Consider the following 24,791-nt stretch of genomic DNA (forward strand, 5'->3'; position numbering starts at 1 on the left):
GACCTCCATTAATCGGCTTGATCGGGAGACAAACAGCTCGGATAAATTAAGGCTCGATGGATAATCGAGACTCGATGAACTAATTAAAATGTACATCATATTCAAAAATAAGTTTATTATTTTTGACAATTTATTTCCCTTCATAATACAGTAATGTCTCTATCGACGCAAAAGCCTCGGGGGGACTCGGTTGCGTCGAGCGTAGACGGGTAGCTATTTTTTTGAGCTTCAAAGGCCGAGCCGAACGCAGAGAAGGAGCTAATTTTTAAGTATTTTTCAGACGTAATCGTTTTCTCGTGAAGAAGATCCACATCAGGATCGAAACGTCGAGGTTTTAATTAATTTGCAAAATTACTGTTGTTTTCATCATTGATCGAACCTGTGCGCCGAGATCATTACAAGTTGAGTAGAGAAGGAGTCTTTCAACTGTGCCGGCGACTGCGACTGTCCGCGTCTCTTTCTTTCCGATGCGCTGTACTTCCTTGCGCCCGAAACGTTCATCGTCCAATTAAACCACTAACTACAGTTGAAATTATACCGTGTTTGGTCTCCTTTTAATCAGAAAAATGCCACGAATATATCGATGAAAGTTTCAGACCTTTTTCTGTTTTATAGAAAATATGCATGATTTATTTATTTCCAGCATTTTTGAAAATTGAGTTGAGAAGTTGTAAAAGCGCAATGCGTTGCCAGCAGCAGGGGGTGGGACAGAGTTTGATCTGCTTTTATGGAATTCGTTGCCAGAATATGGTAGAGCGCTTTTACCGTTGCACGTGTGTGCGGGAAACACAGAAGCGTTAAATGACACGGAGAATAGGGTTACATAATTGACTTACAGAAACGGTACCGTTCGATTGAGACCGGAGAATAGGTTAAGAGGGTAACGACGCTATACAAAAAGCGCAATAGGAGATGCACACGTGTTAGCGGCATCCTGTATTTACCTAACAAGAACAATTTTGAACCCAATTGATCCACAAGTCTCTAGTCATGACAATCTCATTTCAAAACAGCATTAGCAAGAATGTCTATATCACTTCATATTAATAAATCAGTTTTCGAACAAGGCAATACATATTAATATCAAGAATGCATGTAGAAACACAAATTCAATTGCCACGTACTGATAGAGTCGTCACATTAATTGTAAGCCGCAGCATTCCGGAGGAAACAATTTTTCCAATTCGAGCGAGGCCGTTGACATTCCGTCGAGCTTAATCAAGCAAAGTTCCGCGAAATCACGGAATGACGTTCAATGAAGGAAATCGTCGCAGGAAGTGTCGCCGATGCATAATCTCGAGGAAATGGCACGCATACTCTCGAGGACCGTTGTGTCACCATCGGTTTCAGTTATCTACTCTCCGTGTAATGGTTCTCAACCCGTCGCCGGGTATAACTTGTTTAATATATGTATAATTGAACTATCCACGGAAAAATATGGCTTGGGAAACTTTCCTCGTCGGTATTTCTATCATCTTTGAAATGCATCCCGGGCGTACGGTCGCATTGCTGGTTGACGGTGAGAAAGTGGGCCGCGCACAAAATGAAAAGCGAATCGCGAACCACCGCGTTCCCTGTTTAGTCAACGCGGTCCGATTGCTACGTTTAACGGGAAAACCTGTATTCCTTTTGTTCTTCGACTCGCGCTAGTCTAATCCGTTTATTCAACTTAACTGTAATCGATGTAATGGCTGATCGAATTATTTTTTAGCCATTTCCACACAAACTGATGTTTTGATACTAACCCTAGTACCATTTAGAGTATTTCAATTACGTGCAACTAATTAATTAAGGCAACGTATTAAGACTCCTTTGAACAAACTATAAGTAGCAAACTCACGATTTTAATACAGTAGGACCTCGATTTATAAACAAATATGCGTTTACATATGATTATACACGGAAAAAAATGTCCCTCCCACTGTAGTATGTGATCTCGGCTCGGGTATATCGGTGTGAATCACTACTAATGCGACGCGGAGAGTCGCAGTCGTCGGCACAGTTCAAAGGCCCGTGCGACCTCACGATGTAACACGAATATTTAAACTTTTTTTATTATTACTTATTTTTTTACGAAACAATGAATCCAAAATTATCTGACGAAAAGAATGCAGCAGGAGGAATCAACAGATTTAGTGGGTTTGAAGTGCGAGAATTTTCGTAATTTCCAGTGCCATAAATTAAATGGAAACTATATCATACTTTTTGGTGCATTTTTTTCGTGCGTTTCGAAGTCGGTTTAATTCTTTCTTATAAAATTTTTTAATTTTACGCTTTTTAGTGGAACGAGCAGAATTTGTAGAACACCGTAGGATCGTTTTTCGGTCTTAATCGGTGAACATACATTGAAAAAAAGGCACATACAGATCGAATTGAGTAACCTCCTCCTTTTTCGAAGTCGGTTTAATTCTTTTTTATAAAATTTTTTTATTTTACGCTTTTTAGTGGAACGAGCAGAATTTGTAGAACACCGTAGGATGGTTTTTCGGTCTTAATCGGTGAACATACATAGAAAAAAGGCACATACAGATCGAATTGAGTAACCTCCTCCTTTTTCGAAGTCGGTTAAAAAAGATTGACGCATCGCGTTGAACATTAAAACAGATTGATTGCCCACATTCTAATCCTGAACACATTTGAAAGGAAGGGGTAAAATGAGGGTGTCTCGGCAGGTCCTTCGGTCCTTGCGATCTGCGAGAATTGGAGTGACCAGGACTCGCAGCTGGAAGCTGTTGGCTAAGGAACACTGTTCGCCGCGGTGGGACCACTAAGGATCAACAAATCTATTTTTCGCAAGGGTCGGATTGGTTCGACACATGGTTCGCGCGAACGTAGAGCAGAGTCGATGCCACGGAGGTGGCCGAAGGAGGCCGAGCATGTTCGGAAGCAGCCGAGGCCATCTGTTACGCTCGGTTCCCACGCTTCCGCCGTCGCCTTTCCCCGCCTTTGGACCAGTCTTCGTCGCGTCCTTTTCTTGCCCCCACCTTGCCCCCGACCACCGACGGTTTATTTTATATACCCGGCGAACGCCTTTAAAACCGCGAGAGAGAATCCGCCGTTTCTGTTACGAGAAAGGGTTAAACTTTTGCTCCATTATCGCGGGAGATTCTTGCGCCTCCGGGGCAATTTCGCCCGGAGGCCCCCCCCCCCACACACGCACACACCTCATCCTCTGTTCAGAGTCCTCGACGCGGCGTTAAGTAAAAGTTACGAGCGGTCGCATTCGTTGGAAATCGGGTCCGGCCAAAGTGGTCGTCTCTTTCGGACCCGCTCCTTTTGCCCGCGCGACACGCTAACGAGAACAAGTGTCTCACGGTTATGCGTGTACCCGCCCCACGCCGCGTACCACTTTAACCCGCTACCTGCCCACCAACAATTCCAATAAATCCCGCACTTTATATCGATCTTCAGATTTCTCGGACCTGTATCTCTATATAACGCGATCGGCGAGCCGAGCCGGTCTAGCTTTCTCCCGTTTGTTCATCAACCGTTCCTAATATTTCAAACTGGTACTTATACAAGGTGCTCGGTCGCGCACAATACACGATTTCTCGGAAAAAAAGACATCGACGACCTCCGAGAAATATGTCAACGAAATATTTGTTCTTTCAAAGCAAACATCAAAGTTCAAATTTGTTTGTTAAAGCATAAATATGAACTCTGACAAAATAAAAGTTACTCCATTTTACAAAATAATCCCGATTGTCGATCGTAAATGTTAAATATTTGATTTAATGATGCTTTCGGCGCTACCGTTTCGATCATTTAGTGAATCTAGCAATTTTGCAATAAACTTTTCTACTTTCCTAACGTTTCGGTTCAGTTTTGAACCTTTTTCAAAGGAAACGTTAGGAAAGAAGAAAAGTTTATTGCAAAATTGCTAGATTTATTAAGTGATCGTAGCGCCGAAGGCATCATTAAATTAAATATTCCATTCTACAATGGTCTAGTGACTTTTGGGCCACCAATTATTAATCGTGGCTGCTGTTTACTAAATAATTATCAGTAGACTGCGGATCTTTATGCATTTATAGCAAAATTGAGTGGATGAAATTCGAAATTGTTGGAAAATTGACAAAATTGAAGATGTCAGTATATGATTTCGTCCTTATTAAAATCATTAAGGGAAGAAATTACATTTAATTTAGTTTCCATTTCTTGCAATCGATGCAGACAATTTTTATTTTGCATAAAGATCCGCAGTCTAATTATCAGTAATCGTTGATTAATGAATCACCTTTGCTCTTGGCGACGCAAGAAAATTTCTAATCGGCGTAGCTCGTCATTCTGAATAATAATCAATTAATTCGACGGCACTCGGAGATTTCTAATCGATGTAGCCACTCCAAATAAACCCATCTAGAAATTGTCTTGCGTCCCACCTTATACATGCGCTTTCGATGGAAGGAGATCGTTTTTCCATCAGAAGAAAACACGCCATCTTCCTTTCTAATGTACGACCGGCATCTCTCCGGTCTCTATGGCTCGTTACTGTCTACATATATGTACACAATGAGTAACTGTGTACAGATTATATCCCCGATGCTTTAATTATTGTTTTGAAAACTGGCCATTCGAGGCACTGTCGCTAACTCGAATTCGTTTGCAAAGGGAAATGTGGCTTTCGTGTTAGGGCACGTGCCACCAACGGTCCGCAGTTCTGCCATTGTCATCTTCTCGGGAGGCTGGTGTTTACACAAACGACTCCCCTCCCGCTGTCCGACAAACTTCCCGCAGAAGTTGACACTGCCTACCACCGGCCTTCTGTCTCTACCCCCTCGGTTTTTCAGCGGGTTCGCATAAAGGGAGTCGTTAACGCGGCGCACGTGTGTTGGCAACGCCGAGGGGGCCCGCGACGATTAAGCCGACCGCAAAAAGAGATGAACTCGATTCCCCAAATACATACTTGCTCGATAAGGCACGGTGTTCCCCGTGTGGTGACAATGTCCAGTGGCCCCCCTCTCTTATTAGCCCATGAATAAATTCGATTTACCTCGGCACACGAAAGCACGCGACCGGGGGTGTGTCATCGTTCATAGCAAAAAATCTTCGAACCCCTGCAATTTTTAATTTCCGGCCTTGGAACTGCACCTCCGACGACGAGTCCAGTAAATAAACGTAAACAAATGCACACGGTAGCCACTTGACTAGGGTAGGTGTACTTATTACTGCGGTGTTTGTTCCCAATGAGATTAAAATACGTAAAAATAAATATTTGGCCCTGAATTTTGTACGATTCTATGAGAATAAATTCTCGCCAGCAATGACAAAACTTCTTTATTCTTCATTATTTTTTTATGGGATTTTGACCAACATATTCGTGGCATTTTTTAAATGAAAATGATACCAAATATGATACAATTCGGATAATATTTACAATGAATATAAGAATATTTGCAAGGAAGAACAGCGTATGTGGGAAGTTCTTTGAACTGTGCCAGCGCGCTGCGACTCTCCGCGTCTCTTTCTTTCCCATACGCTGTCCTTCTTTGCGTCGAAAACTTTCATCGCTCATTACACAAGCAAATATAACTGGAATTATATCATATTTGGTATGGGTTTCATTAGAAATATGCCACGAATATGTTGGTCAAAGTCCCACCAATAAATAATGTAAAACAAAGAAGTTTTGTTATTGGATTAGTTATGTTTAGACTTCTCGAGCGAGGCCTCTCGATCTCCACTGTCCTTTTCTACGTTCGGCAAAAGTCAAAGAATAGTATCCCTGGCGGATAATTGTCCCTGAGCAGACCCGTTTTGGGGACAATTATCGATAAAATACTGTATTGCTTTAAATTGCACAGGGAAAGTTTTATCTTTTCCGTCCGCAGTAATACGAACGAAATGTCATCGATTTTATTTTTTAATATCTTCTCATGTTGTATCAGATTTTGAGGGCCAGCAATTTCTTTTTGTACTCGGAACACATCATTCTTCCATCTTCCATGATAAATTAGGAATAATATTAAAATAAAGTACAATCGAAGCATGATACCGCAGTAATAGGTACAGTTACCCTAGTTAGCAAAGGACGCACGCTGTTGTTCTGTTTACCTACATCGTTGGATCCATATCGTACTCCAAAAAGCAGAGCACCTAAATTTTGCACCGAGGATAGTTGAAGACTGCGGCATAAATTATTTCTTCAGAGAAACAGGGTGGGGGGAGTGGAGGGGAGGCGTGAACTTGCTTGAACTTGTCCGCAGCCGAGTAGGAACATCTGGGCCAGTCTGCTAACCATAGCGGAATGACTTTTTGCCACGGAGCGGCTGTTTTTCGAGAAAGAGATGCGTGAAAAGGAGTCGGTGTTGTTACGCAACACGGCGCGGATTAATTTTTGCAAGCTGCGGACCAGACGCGGCGCTGCAAAACAACAATGTTGAGCGAAGAGAATTCTTCGAAAGTGCATGGTGATGCAATGGTACAAAGGATGCGCGTTGCGCTAGGTGGACAAAGAAACCGTTTAATCGCGGAGCACATTGTGTACGAATGCTGTTGCTGAAGAGAAGCGTAACGGACCCCCGTTCGACATTCAAGATTTATAGAATGTTTTGTGCTGCCAGTCACGAGAGCGCTCATGGTTCGATAGCCTCGCGTATTTACCTCGATAAGAGGCAATATGGGGAATGGTACTCGACAAGGGAGGTCTCCTTCACCGAGATCGGTGCCAACAACGCAGCGGGTTCGCGATAGACTCGTGAATGGTCTTGTTGTAAGCGATATCGAAACGTAACCCCTCCCCCCACCTCCACCCAACCCCATTTCCGTTTTGTCCAATAATAGATTTCCCCCATTCTGCGGTTTCCTCTTATTCGCATGAAGATTATGTTACACGACTACGCGAAGGGAGGTTGCGGAGGCGATCGAACAACCAACGGAATTGTGGCGACGACCGAGACACGATTGATGCTTTTTTCCAATTCCGTTTCCGACGGGCGGCAATTTGAAATTCGATCGTATCATTTTTAGGGGTGGCCGGGTACCCGAAAATCTCGGTTGTTTACTCTCACATTGCCGATTTTTGTGTTAGAAAAAGGTTAAGTGGTAGTAAACTTCGCTTCATCTGATATATATATATATATAGCTGAATGAAAATTGTAAAATTATTCAGGCTGAAAATTTCGGGTACTCGAAAATCTCGATTGTTTACTTTCACATTGCCGATTTTTGTGTTAGAAAAAGGTTAACTGGTAGTAAACCTTGCTTCATCTGATATAGCTGAATGAAAATTGTAAAATTATTCAGGCTGAAAATTTCGGGTACCCGAAAATCTCGATTGTTTACTTTCACATTATCGATTTTTGTGTTAGAAAAAGGTTAAGTAATAGTAAACTTCGCTTCATCTGATATATAGCTGAATGAAAATTGTAAAATTATTCAGGCTGAAAATTTCGGGTACCCGACCCGATTTCGACTTCGGGTACCGCGTATCACGAATTTTCAGGTCTTGACTCGATCCGAACCCGAATTTCCGGGTCCCCGCCCATCTCTAATAATTTTACAGTTCTCATTTAGCCATCGGATGAAGCGAAGACTTTTTCTAACACAAAAATCGGCAATGTGAAAGTAAACAACCGCGTGGGAAGGCAGGGGGTGGGGGTACGTTCAGCAACGTAAATACACGCAGAGACGCGTGGTACCAAAGCGACGATTAACCGTAGCCGGTTCAAGCGTATAGCAACAGACCGTTATCTGAAACACGTACCACGATAAACTCGAAACTCCGATCCAGTATATTCGTGGAATGCTCGGCGTGCACATTGAGATGCCAAACGCGGATCGTTTGCATACTGACCGAGACCAGGACGCACAAATAATTCTTGAAAACGTTGTCAAACCTCAACGTTCCCGAGTTCTACGACAACGTTATATTCGAAAATTTTACAGTCGGACGAAAATACAGGAAACTGTGTTACCGTCTAAATACTTAACCCGTTAACCTGTGACTTCTTGAGCACCAGTACCCATTCAGATCTGACTAAAGGAGGTCATGCAACGTTACTAAAATCTCTACAGTTTGCAGTTTGAAAGAAGAGGCCGGGGACAGTTGAAATAGCTGTTTACCCCCCACTCCAAGCGCTCAAATGTCAACAGTACGCACAGGGCCGTGCCGTGCTGTGATACAGAGAGGCGGGCGCATCAGGCGATACCGTAAGGGTGGCATAAGCAATGAAATCAAAATATTTTGGGTTGGCAAGAAAGTAATTTCGGTATTTTAAGGTGAAATAAAGCCGAATTTCTTTATTTAAACGATGAACTTTAATCAATAAAACATTTTCTTATTTATTCTTTTTGGCAAAAGATCATCGAGCAAATGGGATAACATCTTATTTGTTAAAGTTCATTGCTTGGATAAAAAATTTGGGCTCTATTTCACTTTGCAATACCGAAATTACTTTCTTGCCAACCCAGTACAATTTGAACCATTCAATAATTAGAAATATTTACGCACTGCTTTTCTATATTGATTTATGATTTATCGTCATTTTTAATTTTACAATCGAAGGTTATTTTAAAGAAGAAACATTTAAGGGGCGGCATTTCGAAACTTGCCTCACACTGAGAAAATCTACCGCATGTACCGTACGCAGTGATTGGGGTGCGCTCCGAAACGAAGTGCCCGACTTCGATTTTAATAATCTTTTGTGAGACGATGGTATATGGATCCCTAATGATGTCTGCAAAATATTAGGTGTAGTTACTCAATAGTTTTAATAGATATAAACAATTGAACTTCAAAAACTTTAGCTGCAGATCATGGTATATCAACAAGGTATGAAAGTTTAATTGTTTATATCTTTAAAACTATTGAGTAACTACACCTAACATTTTGCAGACATCATTAGGGATCCATATACCATCGTCTCATAAAAAATTATCAAAAATCGAAGTCGGACACTTGGGGTCCTTCCCTTGTAAGATATCTTATCCTAGATGTTCCTAACCCTCGCGTTATTTGAGGGAGTACTGCAAAAATTTGTATGCCTGGCCCGCGAGGTTAATGAACACGAAAAAAAATTAATAAAACGAAAAACGTAAAATTATTCTCTCTTAAATAAAAATATTCCTAATAGAAAATTTTAAACCTGTTTTCTTGTTGATCTACGAGTAGAGTTACTCACGTAAATATCTTCGATGTATCTGACCCTTCCCAAAAAAAGTTTGCCGACCCCTGACTTCGGAGCAAAGCACTAAAAATAAAACCTAATCGAAGAGCCCTAGTTCTCGCCGCTTACTTCAAAGGGGTGAAAATTTTCAGGTACCCCTACCAATTAGTATCAGCTTACGATTAGACCAGAAGACACCGATAACAATCAAACTCCACAGTACCACAGAAACCAGCTGAGAACGAGTAATTAACGCCCGATTAATAAGTTAAAAAAAATAGTTGTCTAACCTCGTCGGTAATAATCGGCGTCTTGTCCATGTTGTCGTTGATCGGGCTGGGTGGCGACGTGGGGCTAGCACTGGGGCTCACATGGAACCCCTTGGACTCCTTGGTAGGCCTCTGTGGGGACACCCTCGCGGGGAAGCTCAAGGTTTTCGTCCACTGCGACAGACCACGCACCATCTTGTCTTCGTTAAATTTTCACCGGACAAACAAACTGTACGCGCTCGTACAAAAAGCGGAATCAACACGATGTCAGGGACAGTTTCAACGGGGAGAGGGTGGGGGGGTGGTACACACTCGCGACCGTTCAACCAGACCGGTGTGCGACCGACGATATCAGCATTTGTTTTTCCTATTCGAATTCACTGAGCGTTGCCAACGAATCGTTTTAGTTCGAATGAATATTAATGGAGATCGACACCGGCGTGTGTATATCCGTGTTGTGACACAAGCATGAAAACTGTTGAGACGAACGCGCGCTGACGAAACGCACGCCACCGAGTTTACTGACAGACTGCTCGTAGTCCGGTCGGTCGCAGTCCTCTCTGCGGAGCGGTCGCGTCATGCCCGCTGGACCAAGCGCGCTGATTGGTCGAGCCCGATGGAAGGCGACAGGAGGCGACAAGGACCGACGCACGAGGAAAATGGCCAACGGGGTGGGTTACGCGCCGAACAAGAAGAACAGAGACTGAGAGAATGGAGAATCAACGAGATAGACGGAAATAGCAATACTAGTTCCAGAGAAGATGATGCAGGAGGGTTCATCTTCTCGTTGCTCTCTCGACTCTCTTCCTGCGAGTGAACGAAGGGAAGGAAGAGAGCGACATCATTGGGAACGTTAGAGGGAGGAGGACGCAGGGTCGCGCAGACGGTGAATGAAAGAACGTGTGAAAGAGATTATCGGATATGTGGTACAAGTACTTACGAGCAACTCGTCTGACTTTACGGGTCGCGGTTTAGAAAACGTTTGCCACAAAGGGATCGGATTAAAACGGCTAAAAATGTATTTATTCCGGGATTGAGAATTAGCATTTACTCGCAGTCTACTTTCCACGTAACTGGATACGTGGAACTTTACATATCACTCCGGCATAAATCGATTTTTATTCAATGACATAATGCTGAATCGATATTTGCTAGTGTGGTCGACACCTTTGTTTACGCTTGAAACACTTTTAAAGTTTGAAGATTGTAGATACACTGTATGCGAGTAATTAAAAGCTAATACAATTATTTGTATTCGGAATATTCATGTGGCTTGATCTTTTTTGTATACGGCGGTGGTTCCTTATCCTTTTAGCACGTCACCTACTAATTATTTTATCGTTTCCAGGAATGTATAATTCATAAGTAGACAGCGGACCTTTATGCAAAATGAAAATTTTCTTCTCGAAGTGCAAGAAACTGGAGACCAATTTCTTTTTTAATATTAGACGATTGCATAAGATTTGAAAATAAAATTCGATGGTTAAATTTTAAAGAATACAACTTTATTAATCAATTATACATATAGTCACCATTCTTTTCTAATTGCACAGAAAATTTAACCAAATTCTAATTTTAATTTAACCAATCTTTAACCAATCTTTAAAATTTAACCATTGAATGTTATTTTCAAATCGGGCACGAACTACTGCAATCATCTAATACGTTAAGTAGGTTAAAAATCATATAACAGTCCTAATATTTTTATTGTTTTAAATTACATCTACTCAGTTTTGTCACGAATGCATATAATCCGCTGTCTATTCATAAGAATTCTAGGAACGCCACGGCGTAAGATACAAAAATACGCCCGCCGTATACATCAGCAAGAAATAATAATTTATAAAACAACCCGTATGTGTGTAAATGACGAAAACATATTTGAGAGACATATTCTAGAATATTTTCCCCATTGAGCCTTTAAACAAGTCATGTTTTCAATAGCGTGGTTCAAGTTGGCAGGAAAGAGGGTACAGAGCGATCTTCGAGGACACGGGTCCCGTTATTAATTGATTAATGGCGGCTCTCCTAATTTCGCAAATATCTAGGACTACAGGATCAGTGTCTCAGCAGGGGACCCAGCTGCTAATCAAGACAATCAGCGGGCAGGTCTGCGCAGGTAGCGGAAGCGGTCGCGTATCAAAGCGACGTGTACTTTTACTGGCACCCTTTCGGAGACAAAGAATTTGACCGGTCGACGGGACGCGTGATCGGCAAAGACACGTTCGTGTTGCCAACTGCAGGTCCATGAAGGAGAGGGGGACGACATTGTACAGGCTCGGCCTGGCTCGGCATGTTCCTTACATTCAGCCGTGTTCAGCTGTACGTACCAGGACAGGATCTAGCCAGCTGCGGCCTTCTTCGACCTTCCCCCCACCAGCCTGGGGATCGAGCCTTCTGGCCAGCTACGCCGAACCGGTATCGGCGTTCTAACAAGGAACATCCGCGAAGTCTCCGCCTTCGATCTCCGTGAGACAGTATCGCAGAAGATGCTCGGAAACAAGAAGCTTTAAAAACAGCGGTCCCTTGACGACTTTCGAATGATAGTAGTATTATACCTTTCTTCCGCTGAAACCTGGCGCAGCCTCATGCGAACAAGTCAACACGGAGGGGGGATAAGTGCAGTCCAATTGCAGGTGCTCCTTTATAATGCGCGCGTTATGTTCGGTAACTTCTGGGCCACCGGAAAAAAACTGAATGCCTAATTACGTCTGTCTGTAGAATCTATTACAGTCGTCCGAAGATCTAGAAAGACCAGGTCCGACGTGAGGTCAGCTGGTCAGCAAAGTTGTGCAGAATTACAATTGAATTATTCTAGGTATTATAATTACAAGGTAATTGAATTACGTTGTAATTCAGTCATATTGTAATTTATAATTCTGATCTTCAATCAATTAAATTACAGTGTAATTCGTAATTGCAATTGGAGTACAATTATAAAATACTTTGTAATTCGTAATTGCAATTGAAGTACAATTATAAAATACTTTGTAATTTCTAATTGCAATTGGAGTACAATTATAAAATACTTTGTAATTTCTAATTGCAATTGGAGTACAATTATAAAATACTTTGTAATTTCTAATTGCAATTGGAGTACAATTATAAAATAGCGTTACGTATTATGAAGGAGGACGTTATAAGAAGGTTATGAAAGAAAAACATAAAAATATATCGCACTTCTTCAAAGTTCTGGGCTATAATTTGGAGAGCTGTATTTTAATAATGTTGTATTAATTGTATTATTGTTATACAATTACAATTAGTAATTGAATTAATTGAAAGGTTTGAATTATGTTATTCAGTTACGCCGTAGTTGAATTACTATATAATTAAAATACAATGTAATTCAATTGTGTAATCGAATTACGATGTAATTGAATTAGCACAACTCTGCTGGTCAACTATCAATTTTAGATTGCTCGACCATAGTATTTACTTATCGATAAGTCTGTTTACCAACAAAACATTTATCGATATATCGCATTTACAAAGAACGCATTCACCTTGAGTCAAGCTGTTAGGTCGAGTTTTGAAAGAGTTATTAGTTTTTAAAAGGTGTATGATTTTCTACACCTTTTTTTTGTATTTTTGTGTATTTTTTACACCCAGTTCTTTGTAATTTAAAACAGTAAAAATATTAAAAGAATTTGAAAATACTGTTATATTATTTTCATCCTATTAAACATATTAAGAATGAAAATCAATTTCTATGTCACTCCAGTTTGTTGCAATTCACGTAGAAAACTTCTATTTTGCTGTCTACCAATCAAGCACAATCGGCTCTCCTTTTACACGGTTTTTTAATCATGCAATGGTATCCTGAGGTCTCTTATTATCCTAGCCAATTTTTGTGTAGACTCATTTTCACCTCAGTTTTGAAAGTTATTCGTTTTATGATCAAGGTGGAAGAAAAATGGTCTCATTTTTACCATTTAAGGGGAATGTGTTTTCACAAATCCTGAGATTATAAAACTATGAGAATGATCGACAACTTTCTCATTGGAAAGAAATATCGCAGTAGAACGTACATCCGCAGCCATAGACACATTTATTATCCTATATTGATAAATATGGTTTATATATAGATATCTTATCGATAGATGTATGTCTAATTTGTACACGAGTCTATCTAGTAATGTGTCCTTTATCACTGATACCATCGATCTTCCCGAATTCCTGATGACTTAGTCAGTGCTTGAACTCGGTCACGGTTTTGGATTCACGGTGACTTTACCCTTTGAAGCCGTGCGGACGATTATTCAAAGGAGTCGAAGGTGAAGCCCTTCACGGGGCCATTTGAATGTTTAATTCGTCAAAGCCCGCATGGCCTGGAATTCGTGCCATCTGTCCTCGTTTCGATTCTTCCGATGTTGAAACTCTTCCACCCCGTCGGATAAACGCGCCATTGTCTGTCGCCCACCAAGGGCGTGTCTGCTGTAAATTTCATCAGTATGTTCGGGGGCAGGTTTCGCCGAATTCGAACCACCCCTCCGAATTGCCGACGCTAATTAGCTTGACATATGTTCCTGCGAATATTCCGGGATCGTGTCACACCAACCCTCTTGCAATTGCAGCCCACTCGAGGAACAATGAAATCCGCCGAAGGACGGTAACGGTTATCGGGATGATTGGTGTTATTACACGCTGTGTCAGGTATACCTAGAGTCCGCTGCAATGGCCGTCAATTTCAAAGCGTCGACCATTTAGAGAACCATGAATCGCATTGTTCACCATCCCCAGGTAACTTTGCTCTATGGGTTTGTCGTTCGGCCAAGGACTTAAAATAAAACGAAGCGACCAGCCTCGGCAGACTGCTACGACAATTTCATATTTGCGAACACGCGCCGCCACGTTTCTTTCTTTTTTTTTTGTCGTTCAAACATCGCAACAGGTGCGACGTCAGGTTGTCGTATTAATTTTCTTGCGTATGTACTACGTACTGCAATTTCACAGGCTTGATATTCAGGATCGCGCACCTTTCCGACCCTTTTTATTCGACCGGCAGGTGTGTGTCTCTCCCCACCGAGCCCTCTAGATCCAAATCTCTTCCCCTCAGGCTAAACTCCTCGCCATCTTTCCCTTTGAAGTCGTCCCATCACGGATTTTGCCGGCGGATTTGGAAACGCTCAGATACCGGCTGCACTCGAAACCAGCAGCCGGTGCAGCGACCAGAGATTGATTCTCATTATCCTAAATACGGTGTCTTCCATTATTTTATCGTACAGGGTGATGCTGGGAACTGGGACGAGTTCTGCTCTTTTTTAAGTAAACAAACAGACAGACAAGAAAGCGAGCTAATAAAAACTTGGTAAAAAAATAGAAAAAAATGTCATTGAAGAATATGGGATATAGAAGAAAAAAATACCGATGATCTTGATAAAAAAGTAACATTTGCAAAGCATTCTACTTGTGATACCATTTACATTGCAGTGAAAACATTTGTTATGTCATCAAAAACAAAGGAGATATTTAGATGGCTACATTTGGAGCACCCTGTAGACGTTATTTGTCCAAATGTGCCAGATATCCAAGCAAGACTCTTCACTTGCTACAGCAGTAGTTGCTTTACTGCATCGTTTGGAGAAAATGTAGGATGGTAGCCGCCCGCCACTTTTTCATAAAGAGAGGAAGGAAGCTCCTGTCCATGACGAGCTTCGGCTGTAGCTAAGGACGCCAATTTATCCGCGAAAGAGGACAGGTAATTGCAGAGAGTCGTGCTCAATCCTCGTTCTGCTCTGGCATAATTCAGCCCACTTCTGCGATAGAATATCGCACGCTAATGTAATTGGTGCGTAACGTTTCTCGTGTTAAGGGATACGATCTCCTTAATAACCGGTCTCTCCGATTTCCAAACACGTCCCTTATAGTCACGACTTATCGGTACCGTATGCGCCAGCACGTTGCACCCCTAATGGGAAACAGAGCTACGGGTGCAGGCCCTCTCATCAAAGATCCCCTATGCGCCCGAATTGCTCGCTTAAACGGGAACCATGACCTCGACGGGGACTCGGAAAATAATCAAACGTCCGATAATTCACTGTCACGCCCTCGAAATGACGACGGGGTGCCGTTCTACCAGTGAAATAACATTTGCGCGGCGAAATTCTTCGCTCGAAGCCAACGTGGCCTCTTCAAGGTGGACATTTCCGAGGTTTCTTCCGGATCAGGATGTCCGGCTATCTCCACGAATATCCTGCGATCCGACAGACACGTTTTCTCCGCTCTGCGCGTAATACGGGCACGCGTTCACCGTTTTAGTCCAGTTTTGCATCCGGCACAGGTAGCACACTGGGGAAAGGTCGGCCGACCGACCTGAATAAGTTGATGGTTACGCAATAATTGTGCGGCACCGGCTCGCTTTTTTACGCTGCAAGGCTGCACACCGGACGAGAATAGGTTCGAACGCAATTGGAATGGAGTCAAACGAACGAACGATTTTTTCTCTAGGTCCCGGATACCGGTTTCTGCGTGGACACTTCAATGTATTCCGGTTTGTCTTCGCTGTTTTTTCATCCGCGATAGGTTTGTTTAGTATAACCATTGTATGGACGTGTAAGTCGATAACCCCGAGTTTCAGTAATTACAGGCTTCGAAATTACACGGCGCACACGTGGCCAGCAAATGGCAGCTTCGAAAAGCACGAACGCTGGATCGGATGGGTCACGTTTCGATTCGATCGCTTCAGGAACGGTTCCCTAAAATTGTCTCCCGGCGGGTACGCCCTTCCCGATCGAAATCGAGCATTTGTTCGATGACCGCGACAAGGAAATGTACGAAATCTACGAAGGGGAATCGATGAATTTCGAGCTGGATCGATAGTTGACGCGGTGGAGAGAGAAAGATGCGACGTGCTCTATAGAGAACAAAGAAGGATTTTTCGAGGCGCCGCGCCGCGCCGGTGCGGTGCGTGGAGCACCTGGAAAGGCGACGGGAGGGACCAGCATTCGGAGGATAGGCCGACCCGTAATATTGGGAAGCCTGCAGCTGTCACAGCAGCTGCAACCCTCTTCCCTTGCTCACAATCTGACCGTCAGCTTTCCTACCTCCTCCTCCTACTCCTCCGCCGCCTCTGCCACCTTCTTCACAGCACCTCGTTTTCTCATGCTCCAACTTCTGTTTCGCGTTCCTCGGCGTCGTTCGACGCTTAGAAAAACCACCCTCGAACACGGTGGTTGTTCATCGTCAATGCGGATTGTAGGCAGTACTAATACGCCATTTACGATCTATCAAAATTGTTAAGAATTCCCCTTTCTTGCAATTGATGCAGACTATTTTTATTTTGCAGAAAGATCCGCAGTCTAATCGTCAACCCCCGTGTTTATTTATCGGAGGTCTCTTGAAGAATCTTTTCTTTCTTTTTTAACACTAAACCTATACCACCACTGGTCAAATGCACCGGTTCCAGGTTTTTTATTTCACAATTATTGAAATAATAAATATTACAATAGGAGCCACACAAAGTCTAAATAAAATCAATCGTGTCATTCTCATATAAGGGAACATGTATGTACTAGTTACTCTTAAGGCTCGGTAGGTTTAGTGTTAATTTATTTATTAATACAGGTCGCATCAATATCTAGGTCATTAGGGGCCACTTGAATTTATTCTAGCAAGATTTTCTAGTTGAAAATCTTGTGAATGGCGGGTTTGATGTATTCGCTATGAAAGTGAGTGTACGTTCGGAGCAGTAGAAAATTCGTGAAAAAGTTTTTAAATCTACAGCACGCCGAAATGCCGGCGTAACCATATACATATCCAGGACCATCAGATTGCCCCCACCATGGCACAAGGGGAGCAGATGTGCACGTGGCGCAGGAAGTTTAGTTTCATACGAGGAGCAGCTGACCGCCGCGCGAGCATTCCACCTTCGAGGAGAGCCGAGGATGGCCTCGGTGGTTGGTTTCGAAAGGGGGATGATTGCTCAGCCCTGAGCCAACGCAGTTCAACCTAGATACACCCACATGTTCGTGAGGGTACGGAAGCGAACGGAGGGAAGGGGAGAGGCCCCTTTTGAAGAACATCCTATTAAAGTGCTGAGGGCACATTCATTTCCTCCCTCTACGCTTTCATTTCACGTTTTACAGGATATTTATCGAGCACGAAACGTATAATGTTTTATTTCCTGACGAGGACGGAGCTTTATACACTCCTGATATATTACAGGTTCTTGCCACCGGGTTTTCTCTCAGCAGTTGTCGTGTGTGTTGCATGTCTTATTACAACTCTGCTCCTTCTGCCACCTTCTTTTCGTACTGCTCTTCGATGCGACCACTTGTTGCATACACAGCTGCTCTGCTACATTCTCGAGAAATTAGTGCGTGTTAGATTTTCTGTACTCCGACGTTGTAATTGGTCTCAATTGAACGTCTCGGATTCGATGAATTTGTAGCGAGCGTGTCCAATACTTGCCCAATTTTTTAATTAAAACGCTGATTGATCTTCGAATCGTTCTGTGACCGACATATTTTGTTATACCCCGTTGAAATGTATAGAGTTGCAAACTTGGGAATCATTTTTTATTAAAATCTATGAAATGTGTCCATTATTATGAAAGTGGCCCAAGTCAAAATTATAAATTGCATGATTTTCGGCCTCTAACTGCAATAAATCTATGAATTCTTACTAGAAACAAGAAAGATATGACTTGGACCACTTTCATTTATTTTTATCTTGTTTTAATCCATTAGTGCTTGCCTTCTACAATTTTCAGAAAACTCCAAAAATTATCAGTCTAAATTACCAACACACTTTCGAAAAATCTACAACTCCATGAAACATCGATCTCTCAGAAAGAAGCTGACGATCGGTTTAAATAGTTCCTGAAGATTCGAAAAACTTGTTCCGTCGTTCTTTGACTTTTATAGGCACCAGATTGGTACCGAACGTGTTTGAAAATTGTTAGAACTCGTTAGAATTCGCGACGGCGCTTTCGATTCGTTTCCATTCATCCGCAATTAGCTCCATTGAATTTTCTCGACAAGTGGCCTTAAACGAACTTAAGTACTTTCTTCTGCGGAGGTTAAACGACCGGTCGCGTCGGAGGGCAAACAACAATCGTTCGATTGTCCGTTATCGAATCTGCGCGCGATGAAACATTACATTCGTGATTAACGTGTTTGCTCGAGTATCAACTTTTATTATTAGCCGATTTATGTATTGCACGCTCGTGTTACAGTGATTTCTTCGTCACCTTCAAGAAAACAAGCTTCTGTTCAATAATTCGTGTGAGGTGGAGTGGGGTAAGTCCGTTAATTGGTTATTTTTATTATAATATGAACGAAATTTATCTAGCTTGTATTTATTAATATAGTATTAGTTAGTATGAACTATTCTATATAGTTCTCACCCAAGAATAAAGGTGTTTTCCTCCAGTCACGGACGAGGTACACGTACAACTTTGAGGTTACCCTGAACGTGCAATAGTTTACAAGTTATTAATATATTCTGTGTTGTTATTTTAGGTAAGTACAACAAATATTGATATAGGTTTACATTAAGTAAACTGTTTTTATTGTATTTTTTTTAATTTATTGAGAAAAACACTAAGATGATCTTGCCCCGTAAATATTACTACACGGGGCAAGTCCGTACTATCACGGTGGGGTAAGTCCGTACTGTGTATGGGGTAACTATAAAACTAAACAATATATTTAATGCAATAAAAAGCATTTTGTAGCAGGCTTGATAATAATTCTTTTCTTGCCCCGTAGCATTTGAAACAAGGTTTGAAATCATTTTTAACCCTCAGAGACGGACTTGCCCCATTTTCGGGGCAAGTACGTCCTAGTCGACACTTTGTACAATATCCTATCAAAATGATAATTCATCAGTAATGACTAGACTGCGGATCTTTATGCAAACTAAGAAGTGTTTGCATTGATTGCAAGGCACGGGAGCCAAATAATAAATTCATTCTTCTCTTAATTATCTTTTTAAGGTGAAACCGATACACTGGTGGCCTTAAATCTTTTTAACACCTCCACTGTTTTAAATTGTACGTACCCATTTTTCTTATAAATGCATAAAATCCGCAGTCTAGGAATAACTGTGGCAAGAGTTTGATACCAAGAACGTTAGGTTTTTACATACCAAACTGAATATACATCAGTTTAAAGTCCAACTTTGCAAAGACTAGGGCGGACTTACCCCACTCCACCTTAATAACTATCCGAATCGCCACTAATTCTTTTATCAACCACAGACTCGTGCTATTAGGAGCAGACGTCGGCACACGGATTTAATTAATCCATCGTTCCAATTCACGACGACAATGGACGAGGCAGGCGGTCGATCGGACCAGGACCGGAAGTCGGAACCATTACGACCGGTTTCGAGAGGCCGACGATCCGGCGCAATTACATTGTGGCCTGAGAGAGTCGTTACGAAACTCAACCTTTTCCGCGGTGTGTATATTTTGCGATCGCTCGTGAAATTCTTCGCTGTGTCTCTCTATTTCTTTCTCGTTCTCTCCCACGTTCGCCGATAAATCTTCCGGCCCATGGGGATCGTACAAGTTTGTCGCTGTGCTTCGTCTATACATTCCAGTCAGGCCTGCAATTAACGCGGAACCAGGCACGACGACGGGTTAAATTCCCAACAAATTGTTTAAACGATCCCCTATCTCGAAGTTAACTCGTCGGTCGATTGTTACTCCGATGGGACTTCTTCTTCTTGCTTATACATACTGTCTTCTCGTTCGAACATCGCTCTTTCATACCGGACAAGCTTGACCCTGATCTTTCTTAGATGATCTCTTAGGGTTAACATCTCTTTTCGTTTGCCGCAGTCCGACAGGATTTCGCATTTGCCTGCAACTTGGATTAATAAGTGGCCGAGCTAACGCTTTGTGTGTTTGCGCAATTAACACGAAACCGGCAACGACGTCGAGGTAGATTTCCAAGAAATTGTTTAAACGAGTCCCTATCTCGATCTACTCCAATCGGTGATGCTCGGATTTTCTTGGTATTCGTTCGAACTTTTTTGTACCGCAACAATTTAACACATTACCGACCTGTGATTATTGCATAATTTTTAAAAATCTATGGTACATGGCTAAACACTTTTTAATGGAACCTTCAATAGCAACAGCAATTTTCATTGTGAACTAACAAGTCATCCTCGATAAGAAAATTTCTATACTTTTCTTTGGCACAACACAATTATTGAAAATCCAATTAATAGGCCTCCGGTAGATAAAGTGTTAACATTGAGATTGTAAATTCCTTGGGTATATACTGCGATAAAAACAGCGAAAAATCTGTGTAGACACATTCTTGTAATTTTTATGAAATAATGCACAATAGTCTGTTTCGGTGCTCCGTAAACCTAGTGGTCTTGCATTCCCGTGTTCGCCTGTAACGTGGATTAATGAGTGTCGGAGCGAACGCTTTGTACACTTCGCACGATAAGTAGCAAAGTCACGGAAAGGGGTAAACGATCTTTATTTTATGCGGCGCTTACTAAATTCTTCGAATCCTTGACATGCGATGACGAGACAATACGAAGATCGCGCTGGAAACACGATAAACTGGTTCTGCTTGGATCACAATGTAATACTTCTTTGAGTATGATATGTACTTAATGATCGTGCGAGCGTGCAGGTGCAGAAACTCGTTATTGGGTGGCGAAACGATTGCGTTTCAATGGCCGGTGGATAGACTATAATATTTTATACATTTACAAAGTAATAAAGTAATAAAATCTCGGACAGTTTCACTTTATCGCTCGCTCAGGAAATCAGACTTCGTCGAATGTCCTTTGAGTTTCTGTTTGAGGATGTTCAGTTTATAGTAGACCGATTTGATATTTTTCATTTAACAATTATTGAAATTATGAAGCTGCTTACATGGAAATTGATTCGATAAATTAATTTGTCCGAGCACATATTGTAATAAAGATTGCACAAAATCTAAATAAATAGAGCCTCGTCATTTTTATAAGCTAAGACATTTTAATCGCTTTTTGTGCTCGGTAGGTTTAGCGTTAACGATTAAAGAGATCGAAATCGTTGTTAAGAAGTGGTTGAACGAATCGGTCGTTGACTACCGATGTTTCGGAAGAGTTCGCTGAAATTCCTCGCAAATGGGACACCCTGTACTCGCGTGCATTGTGTAATCGGCCTTAAGGATAAACGGACAGCCATGTATACAGTCGACTAGTCGCATTCGCAGGCAGGGAGGTTCGTATCAGAAAACGGCCAAGTGAAAGGATAGGCACGAGTTCATCTTGTGTCTCAACCTCCGAGCAGCCTTCTCGGGTACGTATCCTTTCGTGCTGCAAGTGCGTCAGCTATTCGACGAAGACAACGGTTAATCCGAGCCGCGTTCGTTTTAATGGAAAACGGTCGACTTTCCCATTTTATAACGAAACCGACACCGGTGTTCTATTCTCATTCGTGGAACATCGGCAAGACCAATCGTACGAAACGGTTGCTTATGATACTGGACAAAAGTTGATTAGTTTATGGTAAAAATTAATAAGTGAAATACAAAATGGTAAAAATACTCCTTTTTACCATTTCTTCTTGTTGTGTCGATTTCTGAATGCTTTAGACGAAGAATGCGAACAGATTATTCGAAGCGAGCGACTATACCGCTCTAATAGAGAAGATTGTCGAGTGATTTCGCAAATTGCTCTCTTAAACAGTGAAAAAATCACTTTCAGACTTAGAGAGTATCTCGTGCGACAGTCGCCGCGTTGTTTAGAAAGCGACCATCGCCAAATTGCATTACATTTTCAGCTTTCTATTCAGCATCATGCATTCTTTCAGAAAAGCTAGCAAACGCCCCGGGATTATGCTTCGCAAAAAAAGGTGAAAGAATTTGAAACACACAAGAATTTGCACACAGGAAATAACTAACATAACACAGCGCGATTATAATACTTTGTGATGCTGATTAACAGTGAACAATTACACAAAGTCACACGGTGACGCATGAATCTACGGAAACGAGTCATTTCCTTCCTTCATATCCTCTATGCGAAAACGTGAATTGAAAGATTGTGCTACATTTTCTTGGCGAGTTTTACAGCTGCCTGGCTTATTTCAATGCAGATTTTAAATGATCCATACATTAGATATATTTCACAATCATTGGACCACATAAATGTAACTCTCGTAATATCTATTAGCTCGTTCGGAAAGTCATTTCGTTTTCTCAAGGGAAAATGAAAGGCAAGTTTTTACTATTTGGAATAATTTACATTTCGTTCTATGATCCTTCGTGATTTTTCAGGCTACTTTCAGATCCCATGCTCGCAGAATTTCTGTTTTTCTCCAGCAAAAAATTGAGTTCCATGACTTTTTACGACTTTTTCCCGCTGGTCCTAACCGGCTCATACTCGATAAACTCCTAATTGAACGGTGCAAGAAGGAAACGTATCATGTCGACGAATGACGTGGAAACTGCCGTATCTCGTGTTCCTGTTAATTTCCTCGGCTAACGAGAATTCGCGTGGAAAAAAACATTATGCGGAGTCACGCGGCGAGGAGCCACGCGGAATAGCGATTTCTGAGCATACTGCACCGCTGGAACGCGAAGGGGAACATCTTGAACAAGTGCGGAACAGATGTTCGCCACGGCGCTAAATCGCCGCGGGCTTCGTGAGCAGGAAAAAAGAAAACTGTCCGAACTGTGACTGGCGCTGGGCACGGTTCGAAATAGCAACGTGCCGAAATCACGGTCCGGCTGAGAGATGCACCTGCACCGAGCTGCAGCCTCGCCGATCACCAACCAGATGCTCCTCACACCAGTCGCGAACAGCTCGGAGTACGTGCTTCTGCTCGACCAGGTTTCAACGATATTCAAATGAACGATTTAGCAAAAAATTGTTTAGACAATAACACTGCGTATGTAATAGTTTATAATCTATGGCTGTTGCCAAGACATTCGAGACAACGCATGTTAACAAACGGAAGACAGTAACTCGCTGTGCGAACGCGTAGTGGAGTGGGGAGCGCTGTCGCGCGGAGTGGGGATCGCTGAACGCGATCACGTATTACCGAGCGTCGCGCGGGGAGGTGTAACGATTAAATTTAATAGTTTATATCTCCTAAACGCATATGCTTTAAAAATTTTTTTTTAATATTGCACTGCCATCCAGTTCTGAGCTATATTTAAAATTTCAAGTTTCTAGCTCATCGGGAAGTTAAAATCAATTGCAAAATTTGTACCGAACAGACAGACAAGAAAGCGAGCTAATAAAAATGTGGTAGAAAGTATTTCAAATGATCGTTTGCTACATTATTTCAGATAAAGTGTGCCCAACCTCGCGCTGGACAGAGATTGCCGAAAATGTTTGTGCAAATCTGGCATTTTTCACGTCGTTACGCCACCGGGAAGGCCGGCAAAATGTATGGCTTTTTTATGGAGGATTATTATATCGAACGGAGAAAGTTCGCACTGCGAATTTGCATAAATATTCCCTGTGCGATTATCTAACCCCAGCTTTGTCGGCGATCGCCGATCTGCACATTATATCACTAGCGTATAATTCCATGGAACGAGCTGATTAATTAATGTGCAACCGTTGACGATATTGAAATACCACGTCGCCATTGCGATGATTAAACATTTCGCTGTTGATCCGAAAATAACGATGCCCTATTACTGCTATTCCGCGCACCGAGCGTCCCTAATATATCAGTCAAACGGGGCCTCGATCAAAGGAAGCTCTCGCTTAATCGAGAAGCCATAAACTGGAACCTTGGTCTCATTGTGTCATCTTGATGAGTCAGATCATCCCCAAGCGAGTGTACAATTCAATGAAAAACATCGTGCACCGCAACCAGATTTATAACAAGTAATCGAAAACGGATGGATAAATCAGGCTCGCGTCTTCGCGGTGAAATATTAATTTGCTTCCAAGGACTACGAGGAGCGTGACCATCGTGAAATTAATTACAAGTTGTACAGCTCGCGTTATTTTCCAGAAGCTGCGCGCGCGCGCGAGAAGGTGACCGGTATCGCGGAGGTTCGCGAAAAAATTGCAAGAATATATATTCGAGGAGATCGACGAACGATTATCGACGGGGAACGTAATGTATGCGAATACATTAAGAGGTTCGCGAACAACTGGCCGGTTACGCTTGCGCCAACGGCATCGCGAAACTACTTATTAATTGCCGTGTTATTTATCGCGTAATAGGGTATTTCGCGTGGTTTGCGATCGCTCCCCCTTTCTTTTTCTTCGGAGACTTTTCATCGAAGGATGGCGTGCGACCGGCACGATCGCGAGCCAGTGTCTTCCGCGCATGGAAACCAGAGTAACCAGTGCAGCAAGTAAAAAGCTGCAGCTGTCACTGCACACAGCAGCTGCAACGCCAGTGCATCGGACCTAGCGGCGGGACTAACGCGATTCCTATGTCGCCCTGCAGCCATCGAACATTTCAGAACGATTTTCTACCGTTTTA

At 42.2% G+C, this 24,791-nt stretch overlaps 1 protein-coding gene across 4 annotated transcripts in view; it reads right to left on the reverse strand.

Annotated features, from left to right (window-relative positions):
- Traf4 (TNF receptor associated factor 4) overlaps positions 1-24,791 on the reverse strand; it is a 53,499-nt gene that overhangs the window by 23,229 nt on the left and 5,479 nt on the right. For 2 of the 4 annotated variants that reach the window (XM_076431026.1, XM_076431016.1), the window contains exon 3: positions 9,398-9,550. The exons of 1 other annotated variant lie outside the window; for it this stretch is intronic. In XM_076431026.1, the coding sequence (XP_076287141.1) occupies positions 9,398-9,427 (30 nt within the window). In that variant the 5' untranslated portion in view covers positions 9,428-9,550. Of the gene's footprint in view, positions 1-9,397; positions 11,183-24,791 lie in introns of those variants that run through there. One more of the 4 variants, XM_076431008.1, reaches the window with a different exon arrangement.

This window comes from Lasioglossum baleicum, chromosome 1 (genome assembly GCF_051020765.1).
Source record: "Lasioglossum baleicum chromosome 1, iyLasBale1, whole genome shotgun sequence".
NCBI classification, from domain to species: domain Eukaryota; kingdom Metazoa; phylum Arthropoda; class Insecta; order Hymenoptera; family Halictidae; genus Lasioglossum; species Lasioglossum baleicum.